This window comes from Bactrocera neohumeralis, chromosome 2 (assembly GCF_024586455.1).
Source record: "Bactrocera neohumeralis isolate Rockhampton chromosome 2, APGP_CSIRO_Bneo_wtdbg2-racon-allhic-juicebox.fasta_v2, whole genome shotgun sequence".
In the NCBI taxonomy this organism is placed as follows: domain Eukaryota; kingdom Metazoa; phylum Arthropoda; class Insecta; order Diptera; family Tephritidae; genus Bactrocera; species Bactrocera neohumeralis.
The window spans coordinates 28,142,574-28,160,218 of NC_065919.1; the positions used below are offsets into that span (position 1 = coordinate 28,142,574).

The 17,645-nt window shown below is 37.4% G+C and overlaps 3 protein-coding genes across 3 annotated transcripts; 1 reads left to right on the top strand and 2 right to left on the bottom strand.

The window, feature by feature from the left end:
* Positions 1 to 232: 232 nt before the first annotated feature.
* LOC126767946 (uncharacterized) lies at positions 233 to 4,254 on the bottom strand. Its single transcript, XM_050485775.1, has 4 exons — positions 2,291 to 4,254; positions 1,211 to 2,120; positions 754 to 1,136; positions 233 to 693 (listed from the first exon to the last, which is right to left on the bottom strand). Exons 2-4 carry the CDS (start codon positions 2,092 to 2,094, stop codon positions 314 to 316), a joined length of 1,647 nt encoding a protein of 548 aa, XP_050341732.1. The 5' UTR covers positions 2,095 to 2,120; positions 2,291 to 4,254; the 3' UTR covers positions 233 to 313.
* A 106-nt stretch (positions 4,255 to 4,360) lies between these two features.
* LOC126767990 (40S ribosomal protein S27) lies at positions 4,361 to 5,307 on the bottom strand. The gene is made up of 3 exons (XM_050485829.1): positions 5,208 to 5,307; positions 4,531 to 4,750; positions 4,361 to 4,463 (listed from the first exon to the last, which is right to left on the bottom strand). The coding sequence occupies exons 1-3, from the start codon at positions 5,211 to 5,213 to the stop codon at positions 4,435 to 4,437; spliced, it is 255 nt and encodes an 84-aa protein (XP_050341786.1). The 5' UTR covers positions 5,214 to 5,307; the 3' UTR covers positions 4,361 to 4,434.
* A 614-nt stretch (positions 5,308 to 5,921) lies between these two features.
* Positions 5,922 to 17,184, top strand: LOC126767905 (E3 SUMO-protein ligase RanBP2). The gene is made up of 7 exons (XM_050485623.1): positions 5,922 to 6,284; positions 6,996 to 8,027; positions 8,629 to 10,609; positions 10,683 to 14,086; positions 14,434 to 15,442; positions 15,536 to 16,345; positions 16,417 to 17,184. The coding sequence occupies exons 1-7, from the start codon at positions 6,213 to 6,215 to the stop codon at positions 16,719 to 16,721; spliced, it is 8,613 nt and encodes a 2,870-aa protein (XP_050341580.1). The 5' UTR covers positions 5,922 to 6,212; the 3' UTR covers positions 16,722 to 17,184.
* Positions 17,185 to 17,645: the final 461 nt, after the last annotated feature.

The window sequence follows — 17,645 nt, forward strand, 5'->3', positions numbered from 1 at the left end:
AATTTGGATAAAATCAAATTAAAAATCTATAGAATTGAAGTATAACTAATTAAAATTTTATACTAAAATTAAAGAATTTGAGTTATATAAATGAAAACATATAAAAAATGACGGCACAAAAGTGTTAATTGAAAATTTATATGTCAATAAAATTAGAATACATATTTTGATATATTTGTAATTAAAACATAAATATGTCTAAAAAATTATATTATAAATATCTAAGCTAAGTTTTAAAATAATTAATTAAAAAAATTATGTTGACATATACAATTTTTGCACACAAATGTACATATTAAATTGCACTTTTCTTTTAAACGGCACCAATATATCGCGTAGTTCGCCGATCAGCAACAGATTCTTTCAAAATGTTAGTAACGGCACCCGCATCAGCGTTGAAATAGGTTTCGTTTACGGTAGATGTTTGCTGATCAATGGCACCATTGGTCGCGCTCATTGTATGTGTAGTTCCCGCAACATCACGGGCAGTAAATGCTGTGGCTACTGCTGCTTCTCCATAAACTAAGCCATCGTTGTTATTAGGTGTGACTATTTCATGTTTCAGTCCTATATTAAATATTGTCGAACGCTTTGTGCGCTCCACTGTCCAATTGAAGGCATGCACATAGATGTGTACCTCGCGTATTTGATCATTGAGCTGCAGTATGAGTTTTTCCAGCAACTGTGTTTGAGCTAGCATAGAAAAAAATTATAAAACAAGCGGTATTGGGTTATATTCGCTGTTAGACTTACTGCGTGCTTGTTCGGTGACAAATTGCCCACGTTTATGCTCCATTTCGATTCGTTTAAATGTCTCAAATTGTGTTAAAAAATTGCGCAACTTATTTAAGGACTGTTCACACTCCATATATAACTCAATGCTGCACACTTTGTTTGCGTTCAAAATGCGCTGCATTTCACATAAGAAAATCGTGCATTTTTTTGCTGCCTGCTTCACTTGATATTGCACATTCATGGTACAAGGCATGGAACACTTTGTCTGTGCATCTGTCTGCATTTTACCTGCTTGCAATTGTATGTCGGCATCAAACGCATTTAATGGTAAAACGTCGTTCAAATAATAATGCATTTTTCGAAGCAGACCAAATAGACGCAAAACTGGGTTAGGCTCCTTGCTACAATTAATTTAGAACACATTCACATAGTGTTTAAAATGTTAAGAAAGAAATTGCATTTTACTAAAACATACTTATCCAATGGTAGGCCAAGAGTGGATAAATCGACTACAATTTTGTCGTAATCAATTTCTTGTTCCTTCAATGTGTCGTTGTATTTTGAAAACCTACGTTGACTAACGCCATTTACTTTGTTGACAGTTCCATTATTGTTGCGGCTTCCAGAACGATAGAAATCAGTTTCGCCAGCATTGAAAGCAGCGCTGGAAATAAGTGGCACTGCACTGGTGTCCGGATGAAGAGTATTGGAATTTTGGTGACGTAAAAAGTGAAATTCAAATTTTGGCGCAGTAGAAGCTTTAGGCAATACTCCACAAGTTAAGTTGGTGCCATTTGAAGAGCGAATTTGTGGAATTTCCTTACATCGAGGTGGTACTGAACTGTAATTGCAATTTACGCCATCATTCAACCCAGGAGTTCCAGGGGCTATTGCAGAATGAAACTGTGCTATTGCAACTGAGTGAGATGTGGCTGCCGATCCATATAAATTTGATCCAATATGGAAATGTTGTTGCTTGTTTCTTTTATTTTGCTGCATTTGCTGATTTTGAAGTTGGTGATGATAATAATATTGACGATATAACTGCAACATGTGTGCATCCCTGGTGTTCATTGTGTGGGAATTATTTGGAGCTTTTTCAACTGCTCCAGTCACATTTCCACAACTTTTATCATCTTTCAAACAGTTATTACTTAACTGAGCAACACACGATTCTACGTAAGGCACTGGCAATCCGATGACCTCAGGGCAGTTTGTTGTTGCAGTTAATCCAATTGCACCAACAGAATCTAATTCGCCACCAATAAGCAGTGAACTCAATTCTTGTGAAATAGTTTCCATATTGGTATTCAGTAATTGACTATCATTTTCACAACTTAGTTGGTGATAAGTAGCCATTTTTTCAGATTTTCAGCTGAAGGCAACTAAAAAAATTGTGTGGAAAAAACGTTACATTTAAAATTTTTCGAATATTCCTCAAACTAATATATTACACTTGCTACTTTTTCACAAATTTATATGATTTAATTATTTGCTTATTTAACTAATGGTAATTTTGAATTAAAAAATAAAATATCATCCAGTTTTTACTTACTTTGGTAGACAGCAATTAAAAATTAATCTTTCTATAAGACAAGCTGAAATAATTAGATGTGACAAATTTGATTTGCCAACAAGCAACAGGAAACGGCTGACGTAGGGTAGACGGTGTTACCACATAAAATTTTCTTAGGTAAATCAATTGCGTGCTGTAAGGGAATACATTTTCCCTCTCTTTAGCAATACTTTTTATAAGTGCAAAATTAATTTTATATATAGAAAATATGTAATTAAAATATTGCAAATTTTAAACTTTAAACGCGAATATCTCGAAAACTATAAGTTTCCTGCGGCTATAACTGTATATATTCTTTATCTGGATAATCTCCTCTATCCGACCATACCCATTTTATTACCGAAATCCTGGGACGGTATACTAAAGCCGACCCATACTTGGAAGCTTTTATTGTTCCAACGGCATATTTAATTTAATTTGAATTACACTGAAAACATAGTTTATTTTTGAATAAAAAATATTTAGTAATCATATTCCATATATATGCTGACTGTCATAGAATTATGTAGTTATATTGAAGCTTATGTAAATACATAAAACTGTTTAACTTTCATATTAAAAATACTTTTGGACCGGTGGCATCTCTCTTAGCATGCAATTTTAGCGAATTGATATCTTATAAACTTGACGAGTAGGAATATTTCAAAACAGATTTGCTTATGTTAGTACTGTGAATTGCATCGTAATACCATGGTGAAATGTTACTTTTATTGTTATATATAGTTTGTAGTTTTTTTAATTCCATTTATACATAAAAATCATAATTTATTTGAATACGGTTTTATTACTTCACAGTTTTTTCTTACGAAAATGTTTTCTAATCCATAATGTCAAATAAATTCTAATGGATGGATGTCTTTTTTACCATTTGGATACTTTTTCATTCAAATGGATGGGTGTCTTTTTGGCATTTGGATACTTTTTCACTAGTTTACTCAAAACAAATTTTTATTGGCTGGAATATTCGAAAAATATATTTTTTGATCATAAAAACAAAGCAAAGCTTATTTTCTCATTTTGAGCTAAAACCACAACGTTTGTGAATTTTTTAATTCAAAATTAATTATATGATATATATTAGAGTAAATTTTTATGTTATTTATATATTTTTTTTTTGTTGTTCAATACAACAATAAATCAGCCTCTTTCTAATTCATGTTATATTCCCTTTAATATTAAAACTGATCTTGCAGATTCATGGTAATTAAAGGAAACATATTTATGGAAAATTCATCAATTAGTAAGCCATAACTAAAGTTTTTCCAGATGTGCACCTACTGTAAACTCATTTTTTTTTTTAATTCTAATCCGATGCCTATTTATCTTTCAAAATTTATGAATTTTGTTTTTAATGACGCATTGGCCAAAGTACATCAAATTATGTCTTAAAAAATGCCCTATCAGTCTATATAAAAAAATATAAATTTCATTATATTATACTAAAGCTCCTTTATTGCACAATAGAATTTGTCCTCTGAATTATGAATTGCCTAGTTTTATACAATTACTGTTGTTTCAACCTGCTACTTAAAAAAAATATGTATTGACAAATCATAAATTGACTTCATAAGGATTCCATTCTGTTTTAAAACAGATAATGAAACTCGAACTTTTATAAAAATTGTCATTTCCGTTTTTAATTTTTAATATTTTAAGATTATTACTGCCAAGGTCAGAACTGTTTACTTGAAATATCTTAAGCAACCTGATTAGATTTTGCCCAACTTTCAGACAACTACACACATAATCATTACATTACAATTTCTATATTATTACACTTCCACGCATTTCAAATTTATGGTATGTATATACCGTAGCGAACGTTTCTACTTCGAAGGCAAGCCATAGAATTCAAAATTCTTTATTTATTGGGTTAAACGACACATGTATTTACACCAAATACATTTATTATGCATTTGATCTCCAAGTTCATTTTACCAATTTTACAAACAATTCACTTCATTCATTAAAATCATTTGAACATTGCAGTTATTTCCAACGGAGCTGAACCACACTTTTTATTGTTTTAATGTAAAGAAAATAGTTGAATGCTCTTGTTTGGTTGTATCTTTTTATTCTTTGTTTATTAAAAAAATTAATAATCGCGCTGACTTCTAATTATTCTACTGTGGCTTCCTTCTGAAAGAACAACCTGCAAAATAGAAAAACATAATTAGTAAATTAATGCATATACGAAATTGCCAAAATGCAAAACATACCCTCAGTGAGTTTAGCACGTCCTCCTGTGGGTTGGCACAGAATTGTGGCACATCCCGCACATACAACAACGCCTTGTGCATGACTGAAAACTGTGGTAATTCTGTAGCAGCCGGGGCACTTGACGTCCATGAAGTAAGAGTTGGGATGTTGCACCAAGCGCTTCAGCTTATGCTTACGCTTCTCTTCAGCGGGCAATGGGTGCAGTAAATCTTTTGCTAGCTGCAAATATAAGTAAACACAATCAATACAGAATTGTTGCAACCAGTCGAAAATTCAGTTTGTGTGGCATTAAACTGCATTTCTAGGTTATGTTTATCACTAATTTTAATTAATATAAATCACTTTTTTATTTCATTGTTTTAATATACACAAACTAATGTAGTCATTAATGGACTTTGCGATTAATATTCATAGAGTTAATGTGTTCGACATTGGCTTAGTTTTTCTTAGCCATGTGAACTCGATACACAAGCGCATGCAATCTTTCATTTTGCCACCGTCGGGCATTTGTTGCAATTTACACAAGCACTTTACGGAATTTCTGGCATTTTATTCAAGTAAAAAAAACTTATTTCACTTGCACACAGGCTTGAACTTTCGTTCCAATGCAAAATAAATGCCCACTTAATAATTAAAAGGCTGTAATTTGTAAATTTTCATCGAATTTGACACCCACCGGCATGTTTCTTCTTTCACAGCTAACACGGAAAAGGAAGTGGGTCAAGTATGCGTGAAGTTAGCTGTCGTTGTTAATATAGACAGACATTTCATCACTAATAAACGCTGCCAATATTTATTAATAAATTTATTTATTCAATTCGATGTATTAATCTGCACAATTTCACGATTTTGTGTAATTGAGCATTATATGTAATGCATATTAAAACTATTAAATAATTTTCAATCCTTGCGCTGCTCAACTGAAATAAAAAAATTGTATTTAAAACATCTGCAATGGAATTCAAAAGATGTGGTAACTCTGTGGATATGAAATTTAATTTAATTGCGAAATGAAAAATTGCTCATATTAATGAAATGCATACAATAAAAAAGTACAAACCCTGCATACAACTGCATCTTTTCGCTCACATTTACTCATATTATTATTTTATTCAGATATGTATGTATATGTTGTTATTTCATCCTTGAGATTATATTGATTTTATTACATTTAATTGGATAAATAATGATTTTTTCTTAGCATGGATAAGGAAATTAATTTTGCCATTTTAAATTAAACATATTTTATAATTTTAATTAAAGTCCCTTAATTATGTGGTTGGCGGCATCTATGTGTGGATTTTAACAAAATGTCAAAGCAATACAGCTAGCTTCTGCCCGTTTTTCTGACGCGATGGAAAGATACCGAAAGTGCTGAAACGCCGCCACTTGCAAAATTTTTTCCAAGCGCCGAACATGGGAAAATTTGTCAGTGAGAGTGTAATAGCATAAAATAAAGCAAAATTATTTTGTTTTTCCCATCAACGTTTTATGACGGATAAAATTGAATTTCAGTGCATTTGCTACAAAAGTGTGAATAAACGAAAATTAGAGAGTACGAAGTGGGAAAATTGCATTGCAACTAAAAATATAATATAAAAGTGACGAAAGAAAGTAATTATCGGAAGAAAAAAAATATAGTGACGATTTGTTGATTCCTGCTTAATCGTGTGTGCAAAAAATGTACAAAACTAAAAAAGAAGTGGATGCCCATGTGCGAACTGCACTATCAAAGTTGCGTTCCGAATCTGAGGTACTTGTTAAAGCAAGGCCATACTAGTATCATAACATTTGCATTGGTTTAGATATATTTATGTTTATATTACATAATCTAATTAAAATGTGCAAAGCCGAAAGAATTTTATGTCTTCACGCTAATGCATATTTTTGCGGCGCAACAATGCGGCGCCAATTTGTATGTCTAGTTGTGTGCTTCCAGCCAACCGGCTTTGTCAAAAATATAAGAATTGTAGGGCTCATAGCTGAAATCGTTATTGCATGTGCAAACTAAAACATCATCAGGGTTATTTACTTAAATTAATTTATATTTAAAACTAGCAAATATTTTATGTAAAATGAGGTTATGTGTCCTTCGTATTTCTCTTTTAGTAATATTCGTTATTAGCCGTTATTAACGCAGAGTTGATTCGATGTAAAAATTTCGGCGGTTTTTACCAGGGTTTGCTAAATCAAGGAATGAAAATAATTTTTTTTAACCATAAAATACAAAAACTTTCGCATAAGTTATTAAGATCTAAATGTAATTTGTAGAAGCTTAATAAAATAAAGTGGTACGCAAAAAGTTATATGAATATTATTGGTTGCTATTTGGCTGTTGGATGTTGTAAACTGTGGTTATATTATTAAAAAATTTCACTTAGAGTAAGCAAGTTTTCCTTAAATATGTATGTATATTATTTTCATTTTTAACTAAATATTCCTTTTTGAATAATTTAAATTTTAGCGGCAGTTACGAAGTTTTACCATCGCCAAACTTTATTACAAAATCAACGAATATTCCACCGCAGAACAATATCTGTGCTCCTACCTCAACGTAAAAGAAGACAATGATCAGGCGCATAAACTACTTGGTCAATGTTATCAACGCCTTAAGAAACCAGAAAAGGCGCTACAGTCCTTTCAACGTTCTTTGCAACTGAATTCCAAACAACCCGAGGTTTTGGCCGATGTTTGTCAACTATTGTTGGATGATAAAAACTTGAATGTGAGTAAAGCTAGATATTGGTGTGAGTTAGCTGAGTCGGAAAAGGTGCAACACGATGCAGTATTCTCATTGCGCTTGAAATTGATGAACAAAGATAATCTGGAAACGAATCAAGTTGAGGATTTAATACTGAAAGAAATAAGTGCTCGTCCAAATGATGTGCAATTACGTGTTCGACTTATGCGCAATTACATTGAACAAAATAAAGTGTTGGACGCCTTCAAATATGTATACAATTTTGAGATGAACCAGCATGATAATTTCTCCAGCAGCAGCGAATGGTACAATATCGTATGGTTAGTGCTGAACAAATATGAACATATGCCAAACACGAAGAAGGATTGGGAGTTTTGGTTGTTAATGATTATTTGCCTGGAACGACAAGTCAACATCAGTTTCACATTAACGGCCGCTTCTGCGACTGGTGGAGTAACGGAGACGGCAAATTTACTTTTCAATTTAGATCAATATCTTTTCAAAGTCACACAATTGTCGGATAAATTGTGCGCCCAACGTGAATTGGTTAATCTCTTTTTGGATCATTATCGCGGTCAGATGCTAATTTATGCGACAGCTTTAATCTTCAAGCGTGAACTTTTACAAAACAAGAACAAATGGAAAGAAACTGTAAAGGTAGTGCTACCACTATTACTATTTGCTTTCCAAACAGATGTGCCAGACAATCGCGAACCATGGATGAGACATACTGACGAACAAGGCAAGCAGTTGATACAGTTGTGGAATCGCGAGGGTTCCTTCCGTTGCGCACAGGTAAGAGAAAAGCGTAAAAGATTCTTTCTGATTCTGATTTATTCTTCAAAAACTTTGTCGTCGCTCTCATATGACTGCTCTTTCTTTTAAAATTCTTGATTTATTCTTCAAAAACTTTGGCCCCTGGTTGCGACACGAAAAATCAATGTAGTTTGTTAACGTTAACGCGACGCTATTTTCAAAAAATTAAGTGATTTTGCAATAAGTCGTTCTTTCATGTTTCTTAGGTTTAATGGTTTTCACTGATCCGTCTTATATTCCAGCGATGACACTAACTCCTCTGACTGTTAATCGTCGTAAAGCACCAATTTCTTTATTTTATTGACGTGTTGGTCACCAGTTGATGTTAATGGCCTTCCTGGACGTGGTTCTCCGTCAACATGTTCTCGACCCTCTTTGAGGCCTTTTCCAACATTCTGAATGTTTCGGCACTAGAAATTTGACACAAAATTTAATGGAACTTCTTTGTTGAATAATTTCACTCATCGTTTTGTTTTGTTTTGAATTATTTGATTATGAAAGTAGCTTATGTTATTTTAATTTATAATTTAATTTTAATTTTATAATTTGTAAATAATGCAAATATGTTACTTCATTTTAGGCTGGTCGTACTTTGCTATCATGCATTGCAGACGAGTTGACTACTGACAAAGAAAATGCCAACCAACAAATAAATAGTTTGCTTGGTAACAATCCACCGTTGTGGAGCAACAGCGATGAGTTGTTGTCGCAAATACGACAAATTTGTTCAGACAAAACTTGGCGGCGAAACGTATTTGCTGCGCTCTACTGCAACAGTGATCAAAAAGTTAAAGAACAAAGTTCTCTGTTAATCAAGAGTCCGAAGCTGGCCGAGCCCGTGTTCGAGCTGCCCACCTACGCCGACGTTGAGCGCTATGAAGAGGATGCGCAGTACTTAAAACCACAATCTTTGCAACATTTGGTCTACCTTTGTTTGGGTAATGATAATCTCGCCTATGTACGGGCTAAATATTTTAGTGGTTTGAATTTTTCCACACAAAACTTGGCATTTTGTGGTGCAGAGTCTTTAAACCAATTGGATTTGGATACGTTTTTATATGCGGCAACAATACAAGCTAAACGTACACTGCAAGTTGAACGCGAAACCTTTGACAATTACAACACGGGCAATCGCAGCGCTTCCGGACGTCCACGCATATTGCCATTCGCTAATTTGCAGGGGCAGCTATGTACCGAGGAACAATCCAACTGGTGGCTAGCTGCCTATCAGGTTTACAAAAATCTAAGCGCGGATAATTTAGCTGAGTTACGCGCCAACTTACAGTATGGTATAGAAGCTGTTCGCGGTGTTAATGGCCCGAAAATTGACATGATCATCGTGTTCAAATTGGGGCAGATATTTGTCGCACGAGCACAGGATATTGTTAAACCAGTAGAGAAAGGCTTTTTGGAGGCACGTGCAGAGAATATCTATAAGTATGGTTTAAATATGGTGAAAATGAACAATAAAGGCGTTTTAGAGCCATTCCGTAAATATTTTAAATATACTAAAGCCAAAACTTCCGTTGTTGAGCGCGAGATTTCTAATGCAGCAGAGGATGCCGTTTCATATTTAGCTTCGCGTTACTTCAAGAAAGCCGAATATGAAGAGTTAATCGAAGAATTGACTGGCGTACAATTGCCATTTGCGACATATTTGCAAGCAGAGGCATATCGTAAATTGGACGAAGCCAATAAAACACCAAAGAAAGCAAAGCGAATGTATTTGGATCGTGCAAGTGAGTGCCTCAATCAGACTTTGAATCTGTTGAAAAATACAGAAGCTAACCCGGAACATCCTTTGAATTCCATAATACATACTGAATTGAAAAGATTGCAACAGGCTACTATGAAATTTATTAATGAAGGTAGCCCAGCCACCGGTCACAATAACTCTAGCACCTACGAAGATGCCGAAGCTGAGTTCTACCACGATATATCCTTGTCTGCTACACCAGCAATAAACCGTTCTCGACGTGAAGCAACCGCTGCCGCGCTAATTGCCTCGCCTCGTAATACTGAAATGGAGAACTTAGTAAAGCAAATGGCCAAAACACTAACGTTTGTTAAAGAGGAACTTGTTGACACGATTAAACCAGAAATGCTGTCAATGCGTAAGGAAATCACTTCACTTAAGGATAAAATTGCTGGCCTTGAGGAAGCTATGAAACGTACACGTGTTTCTTCAAATCCACCATCGCGTGATGATGCATCCCATGTGCTCGATGATCTCTATATGATCGAAGATGCATTGCAGAATCAATTGTATCAACCGCCTGCGCAAACGCATATGAATGCTGCAGGTAGCATGTTTCCCGGCGTTGGTAATGGACCCAGCACTCAACCACCCGTTGGCGTGCAAAGCCCCTTTGTTGCGGGCCCACAGTCTCAACAACAAGCAGCACAGCAAAGAAACTCAATGCACATGCCGCCGAATCCAATGGCTGCAGCTGCATACAATAGTCCCATGTTTAATCCGAATTATCCCATGAATTACTATCCACAACCGTACATGATGTCGCAACCGCCAGGTCCACCTGGCTCCGCCGGCGGTATGTTGGGTGAGTATTTTTAAAAGACATTTTTTAAGGTAACTTCTTAATTAAAAACAATCTTCTATTGAAAACTTACTAGGTCAACGTAATGCGCTGCCCATGCCATATATGGATGCCAATTTGAGCTTTAGCATGGCACAATCAACGCCGTTATTGCCCGCACCGCCACAAGATGGTCGCCCAAGCAATCTGTATGGCTTGTTGACACAACCACAGCAACCACCAACAATTCCACCTCAATTCCCAGCATCGTTGCAACCACAATTGCCACAGCTGTCAGTGCCAATGTCGTTGGCATCGTTAGCGCCTGCCATAACAAGTAATCCAACTGTTATAGGCTTACCATCAGCAATTTCCTCACAGTCGACGCCGACCACTGCGCCCATACAATTCAATAAAGTACTTAATAATCAACCAGTTGAAAAAGGTCCACCAGCCAATGTGGTAATCACCAGTTCTGACCCGTTACCAAATCCAAATAGGCCAGCCTTGTTGGCACAACAACCAACATTGAGCGTTACAATACCACCGCATCATATCAAGCCTAGCCTCGTAGCCACAACAGAGTCAAATGTAGCACAGACATCAACGCAAGCTACACCTGCTAACGCCATTACAAATACCATTACCACAGGCAACAGCGGCTTTACTGGCTTCGCTTTCGGAAGTACCACCGCCACTACACAAAGTCCATTCAGCATTACTTTTAGCAATAATTTTACAACGCCTACATCTTCTACAACCTCCATATTTAGCGGAAAGAATATAGCCTCTACTACGCCAAGCAGTACGATCAGCACCAGCACTTTCAGTTTTAGACCACAAATTGAGCAGGCCCAAGCTCAGGCTGCTGCTGCAGCTGGAGAAAATAGTTCAGGAGAGAGCATTTCGGTATTGAATAAAACATCGGACAGTTTTTCGAGTGAGCCGAATAAGAGCGGTACAGAAGCTGAATTAGAATACGACCCACGACCTGACTTTAAGCCCATAATTCCATTGCCTGATGAAATCGAGGTTAGAACTGGCGAGGAAGACGAAGATGTAATGTTTTGTTGTCGCGCCAAACTCTATCGTTTCGCTGATAAAGACTGGAAAGAACGTGGTATTGGCGATATAAAGATACTGAAAAATAAGGAAGGTTTCTCAAGAATACTCATGCGTCGCGATCAGACACACAAAATATGTGCCAATCATAAAATCACCAAAGAACTTATATTAACAACGCCGGCGAATGAAAAGAAGGGACACATTTGGGTGGCCAACGATTTCGCTGATGAGGAGTTGAAGACAGAGAGCTTCTTCGTTCGTTTCAAGTTGCCGGAGTCAGCGCAGAAATTCTACGATTGTTTCAAACAGGCACAAAAAGAAGCCGAAGAATTGGATAACAAAAAAGAGGTGACCGTTACGAAAGAACAAACTACTAAAGAGAATAAGTTTAATCAACCTGCACAACTTGCACCATTCGGCTTGACCAAAAGCGCAGTAACCAACTTCGTCACCAGCACACCAGCTACAAAGACCAACGCTGAAAAAATACCAACCGTTGCAGCACAAACATTTATGGCACCAACGTCTGCCGCCACGAGTGCTATATCAAGCGCCGGCGGCGCTTCTAAAACGCTATTCGGTGGACTAGCAGCTGCAGCGCCGAATGCTGCGGGCGAAAATAAATCCGAGCCACCAAAATCCACAGCCTCGCCTTTCGCTCATTTCAGTTTCGACAAAGGTGGTGCAGCCACAATCGCACCCAGCTCAGCTGCGACGAACTCCACCACGGCTACCACTTCATCACCCTTTGCCAACATCTTTAGTAATTTGGGCAAATCGGGTGTCACCACTTCGTCGCCATTCAGTGTTGGGAATCTGCCAGCATTTTCGGCTGCGAACAGCGCTCTTGATAGTAGTGCAACAAACGTTGGTGGCATAGCCGCTGGGTCTACGACTTCATCTGCATTGAATAAATCGAATGTCTCCGATGCGGAGGATGAATATGTGCCAACAGCCACTTTCAATCCGGTAATACCATTACCCGATTTAGTGGAAGTCTCCACAGGTGAAGAGAATGAAATTGTTTTGTTCGAGCATCGTGCTAAGCTCTTGCGTTTCGACAAAGAGGCAGGCGAGTGGAAAGAGCGCGGCATTGGCAACATGAAATTATTACAGGACAAAGACGACGTAAATAAGGTGCGTTTGGTAATGAGACGTGAACAAATACATAAGCTCTGCTGTAATCAGCGTTTGTATAAAAACACCGCGTTCAAATATGCAAAGAATTCACAAACCGCGCTGACATGGGCCGGTCAAGACTACTCGGAAAGTGAATTGACTACCGAAATGTTAACGGTGCGTTTCAAATTACCCGACACCTGCAAACAATTCCATGACGCCGTATTGAAGGCGCAAGCAAATATGGGCGATGAAGTTGATGAGAACGGCGGCGCTGGCGCCGCTGCTGCAATTGGGAAGCAGATCAAGGAGAAAACAACAGAAAAAACAGAAGGTAAAGCGGCCTTTAAAGGTTTTGGTGATGCTTTCAAACCCAAAGCCGGTTCATGGGACTGTTCCGCTTGCTACATATCAAATACTGCTGACAAACAATATTGTGTTGCGTGCGATTCGCCAAAGGATGACACTGTGCCCAAAAAGGACACGACAAATGTTCTACTAACTAATCCACCAAAGGCATCGTTTGTTTTTGGCTTCTCACCAGCAACGAATGGCAGTGTAGCGGCACCAGTGCAAGCAGCTAATAGTTTTACTTTCGGTAAGCCTGCTGCTACATCAAGTATCCTTGCAGAAAATGCGAATAGCACGGCCAGCGCGCCACAACCCGCCGCCACAACGTCGACGACTTCAAAATCAAGTTTCGGTGATCAATTTAAACCAAAAGTGGGTTCTTGGACATGTCAGGATTGCTATTTAAGCAACACAGCTGACGCTCTTTACTGCAAAGCATGTGATGCACCCAAAGACGATACAGTACCTAAAAAGGAATCCACGAATGATGTGCTTGCACTCTCAAATCCAGCGCAGAAATTCAGTTTTGGTTTTAGTGCAGCCGCCACTGCCACCTCCACAGCAACCGCTAATACAACAACGCCTACAAGTAGTTTTGTTTTTGGTGGCGCCAAAACCGAATCGGGTAAATCTCTATTTGGCGGTTTGACAAATACAAGTACCACTGACGCGCCCAAGTCCTTTACGTTTACATCGGCAACTTCAACGAATGCACCAACGACATCGAAGCCCGCATTCTCATTCCAGCCGCAGTCGAAAACTTCCGGTGCTGGTGGAGAATCCACATCAATGTTTTCTTTAGATAAAAAAGATTTCAATTTCACGTTGAAGCCAAAGAGTCCCGGCAAGTCGAGCGGCGCTGGCGGTGGTGATGCAGATGCCGCGGCGGACGACGGTGAAGATGGTGACTACCAAGAGGAGGAGAACAACACTTACTTCACACCGGTCATACCACTGCCGGATAAGGTTAGTAGCATGTAATGTTGAATTGAGTGGGAATAAGTTTGTTCTCTCCAAGTGATGTTTTTCTTACTCGATCTTTTTGCTTTAATTTTTTTCAAACATATTAGCATTTTCCTTTGCTTAAAATTCTAACTGCCTAAGAATTTTTTAGCAGAAACTAAATAAAAAATTTAGGTTTGTATTAAAATTAATTTTGATTAATTTCAACTTTTTTTTTTATTTAGATGTGTTTGTTTGACATTAATTTCTTTACTTATAATCTTTTATTTTCATATTTACTTTCTTATAAAAATTGTATTGATATATTACATTTTTTTTTTTTAATATTTCCTATTCATATACCCTTTCAGATTGACGTTAAAACGGGCGAAGAGGAAGAGGAATTACTCTATGTGCATCGTGCCAAATTATATCGCTTTGTCGATGGCGAATGGAAGGAGCGTGGTCTAGGCGATGTTAAGGTTTTGCGTCACAAGCAAACCAAAAAGTTACGAGTGGTAATGCGTCGTGAACAGGTGTTGAAAATCTGCCTTAATCATGTGCTGAACGAGGAAGTCGAGTACAAGCGCAAGGATGACAAATCGTGGTTATTTGTGGTGAACGATTTTAGTGAGGGCACCGTTGAGTTGGAAAAATTCTCACTTCGTTTTAAGAATAAAGATATTGCACAAGGTTTTATGGATGCAGTGAAAAGTGCCATCGTGGGAACGGCTGTTGCGATCGAAAGTACCGGTAGCATATCTACGAATACTACATTGAATATGACTGAGATTGTAGAGAGCGAAAAGGAGGTTGGAACTCCACCAGCTGCTTTGTCGGAGGCAGATAGGATGACTGCTGATAAATTGCAATTACCTTATGAGTTCTTTACAGCGCAACCACCTTGTGCTGGTTGCCGTGGTTGTGATCCGGATACATTTGTTTTCCCTGAACGAAAAACCACTGAAACATTCGTTAATTCTGAAGACAATGAAAATGTTTTAAAACCATTCGAATTACCCGTTTTGTCATTACCCAAAGCCGAGAGTGCAGTCATTGCGAATCGTTCACTCCTGAAGCAAAGCGCTCTCTCACCGATGGTACCCTCACCTGCAGCCACAACGCTTAACTCTAGCAACATTACAGCCACTCCTAAAGGGGGTGAATCGAATATATTTTCCGGCTTTGCTGGCGTTAACTCTAGAGCTTTCGGCGCTACTGGCGAAAAGAGTGCCAGTGGTTTCTCATTTACCGCAGCTATGAATGATGTCAAAAAAGATGATGAAAATAAGACGAGCGCGACAAGTGGAACATTTCTATTTGGTAATAATGCCGGCTCTGGTGGGTTGAGTGGCAGCTCCATTTTTGGTGGTGGCGGAGGTGAGTTGTGTGTTATATTAGTGAAATTTATATGACATGCTATAATTTTTGCCCAATATATTCAAAATATTAAAATTTCTTTCACCTATGTAGATAAAAAGCCCATTTTTGGACAAACACCCTCCATTTTCGGCAATGCCTCCAATTCTTTAACTAAAGCCGCTGATTCTACCACATCCGAAAGCGAGAAACCAAACACTATTTTCGGTGGTATTGCCAGCAATACTGGCAGTGGATCTATATTTGGTGGGAAACCAGTTTTTGGTTCAGGCTCCAGTTCGATTTTCGATGGTAAATCTTCTTCGGGTAATGAAACAACAACAACCAAATCGATATTTGGTAGCACAAGCAACTCAACAGCTAATACCATTGGTGGAGAAACCTCAATATTTGGCAGTTCAACATTTCCTGGTTTTGGAAACGCTACTAGCACCCAAGGCTCTATCTTTGGCAGTGGTAATAGTGCAAATACTGCAAACCCCAATACAGAAGCAAACATTTTTGGTGGTATTCCAAAGGAGCAAACTGTAGCCGCACCCAGTTTTGCTGACCTCTCCAACAAAGCTGGCGTGACTGATTTTGCCAGTTTAGCTGCAAAGGCAAGCTCCGCCAACACCAACAAACCATCAGAAAAACCAGGTCCCCGCGGTTTCATTGGTCTAACCGATGAAAATGCCTTTTCTAACTTCTCCAAAGCGGCGCAAAACACATCAAAAGATGACAACGCTAACGATTCTACGCAAAATGATGATAATGAAAACTATGATCCACACTATGATCCTATAATTGCATTGCCAGATGAAATTCAAGTAAGTACCGGCGAAGAAGACGAGACGAAATTGTTCGGTGAACGTGCGACACTTTACCGTTACGATGCTAACACGAAAGAGTGGAAGGAACGCGGTAAGAAATATATACATAAACCACTAATTTCATATTCAGTAAAGTAAATATATGTTATATCTTATGTACAGGCGTTGGTGAGCTCAAAATTTTGGAACACAAAACCAAACATACATATCGCCTGGTGATGCGGCGTGAGCAAATACACAAATTGGTGTTGAATCATGCAGTTGGTGCGGATTTCAGTTTTAACAACATGAACAACAACCCAAAAAGTTTTATTTGGGCTGCTTTAAACTATGCCGAATCGGCTGAAGGCGAAGTGGAAAAATTGGCGGTGCGTTTCAAGAATGTGGATCTAGCCAATCAGTTCAAAGAGAAGTTAAATGATTGTATTAAGTCGAAAAGCCACGAGCCCGCTATTACTTCTCAATAATTTATTTAATTAAATAGGTTTAAAACAAAACATTGTGGTATCGGAAACATCTGAAAAATCATAAATTATCTAATTTGTAGCATTCCTCATTTCTCACTATTCACGTACATACATATGTGTTTTTGTATTATTCACAATTTTTATTTTATTATCTTCTGAAAATGTTACTTTTTGCTAATTTGAGTTTTGGCAAAAAGATCGTACGAAATTTTTTTGTTTAATCAGTTTCAATGCACTTGCGGCATTTGAACAAATTTAGTGAAAGAAATTATTACAGTTGTGGTAAAAAATTAAATTGTTATTCGTACATTATAATTACATTTAATAAGAACTTAAATTACATCTTGAAATTGGTAATTTTATTTATAAAACATTAATAAAAGCGACTATCTTAAGTTGTTTAATTAGCGTAATGTAAAGTAAAACTGGAAAACACCGGCGAGTTTAGGTAACCGCAACTATATGGATTAATGTTAATTATTTGGGGGACAACAAGGGCTTTTTGTTGACACGTTTTGATAACAGACACTTGGTTAAATTTGCTGCATTTGTCATCTGCATTTCAATTTTACAGCACAAACTGAAGTGACTGCTAATTCGAAGCCATTTGATTCATTCTCCTGCTCAGAATGGTTGAGTTGACAGCAGCCCTTACAAATTGTATGTGCTACAATAGCGATATTCATATTCTGTTCAGGGTGAACAGGGTTATTAAGTTTGCCACGAAGTTTGTAACAACCAGAAGGTAACGTCGGGGACTCTATAAAATATACTTATATGAACGCTGGTAAATGATGTGCTTGATGAGATGAGTCGATTTAGCCATGTACGTCTGTCCATGGCATGAAGCTGCTTTTTTCAGAACCGCTGATGATGTAACGATTTTCTAATCCTAGATTGGGTGGTAAGATTAAGGTAAGTTGT

What these genes read in the sequence shown, in the direction of transcription:
- LOC126767946 (XM_050485775.1), bottom strand. Translation starts at nt 2,094, where the DNA reads ATGGCTACTTATCACCAACTAAGTTGTGAAAATGATAGTCAATTACTG. An exon ending in CTTGGCCTACCATTGGATAA is followed by an intron (nt 1,137 to 1,210) that starts GTATGTTTTAGT and finishes AATTAATTGTAG; the next exon opens with CAAGGAGCCTAACCCAGTTT. An exon ending in TGTCACCGAACAAGCACGCA is followed by an intron (nt 694 to 753) that starts GTAAGTCTAACA and finishes TTTCTATGCTAG; the next exon opens with CTCAAACACAGTTGCTGGAA.
- LOC126767990 (XM_050485829.1), bottom strand. An exon ending in ACGTGCTAAACTCACTGAGG is followed by an intron (nt 4,464 to 4,530) that starts GTATGTTTTGCA and finishes TCTATTTTGCAG; the next exon opens with GTTGTTCTTTCAGAAGGAAG.
- LOC126767905 (XM_050485623.1), top strand. Translation starts at nt 6,213, where the DNA reads ATGTACAAAACTAAAAAAGAAGTGGATGCCCATGTGCGAACTGCACTA. An exon ending in AGTTGCGTTCCGAATCTGAG is followed by an intron (nt 6,285 to 6,995) that starts GTACTTGTTAAA and finishes TTTAAATTTTAG; the next exon opens with CGGCAGTTACGAAGTTTTAC. An exon ending in GAAAGAGTGGAAGGAACGCG is followed by an intron (nt 16,346 to 16,416) that starts GTAAGAAATATA and finishes TCTTATGTACAG; the next exon opens with GCGTTGGTGAGCTCAAAATT.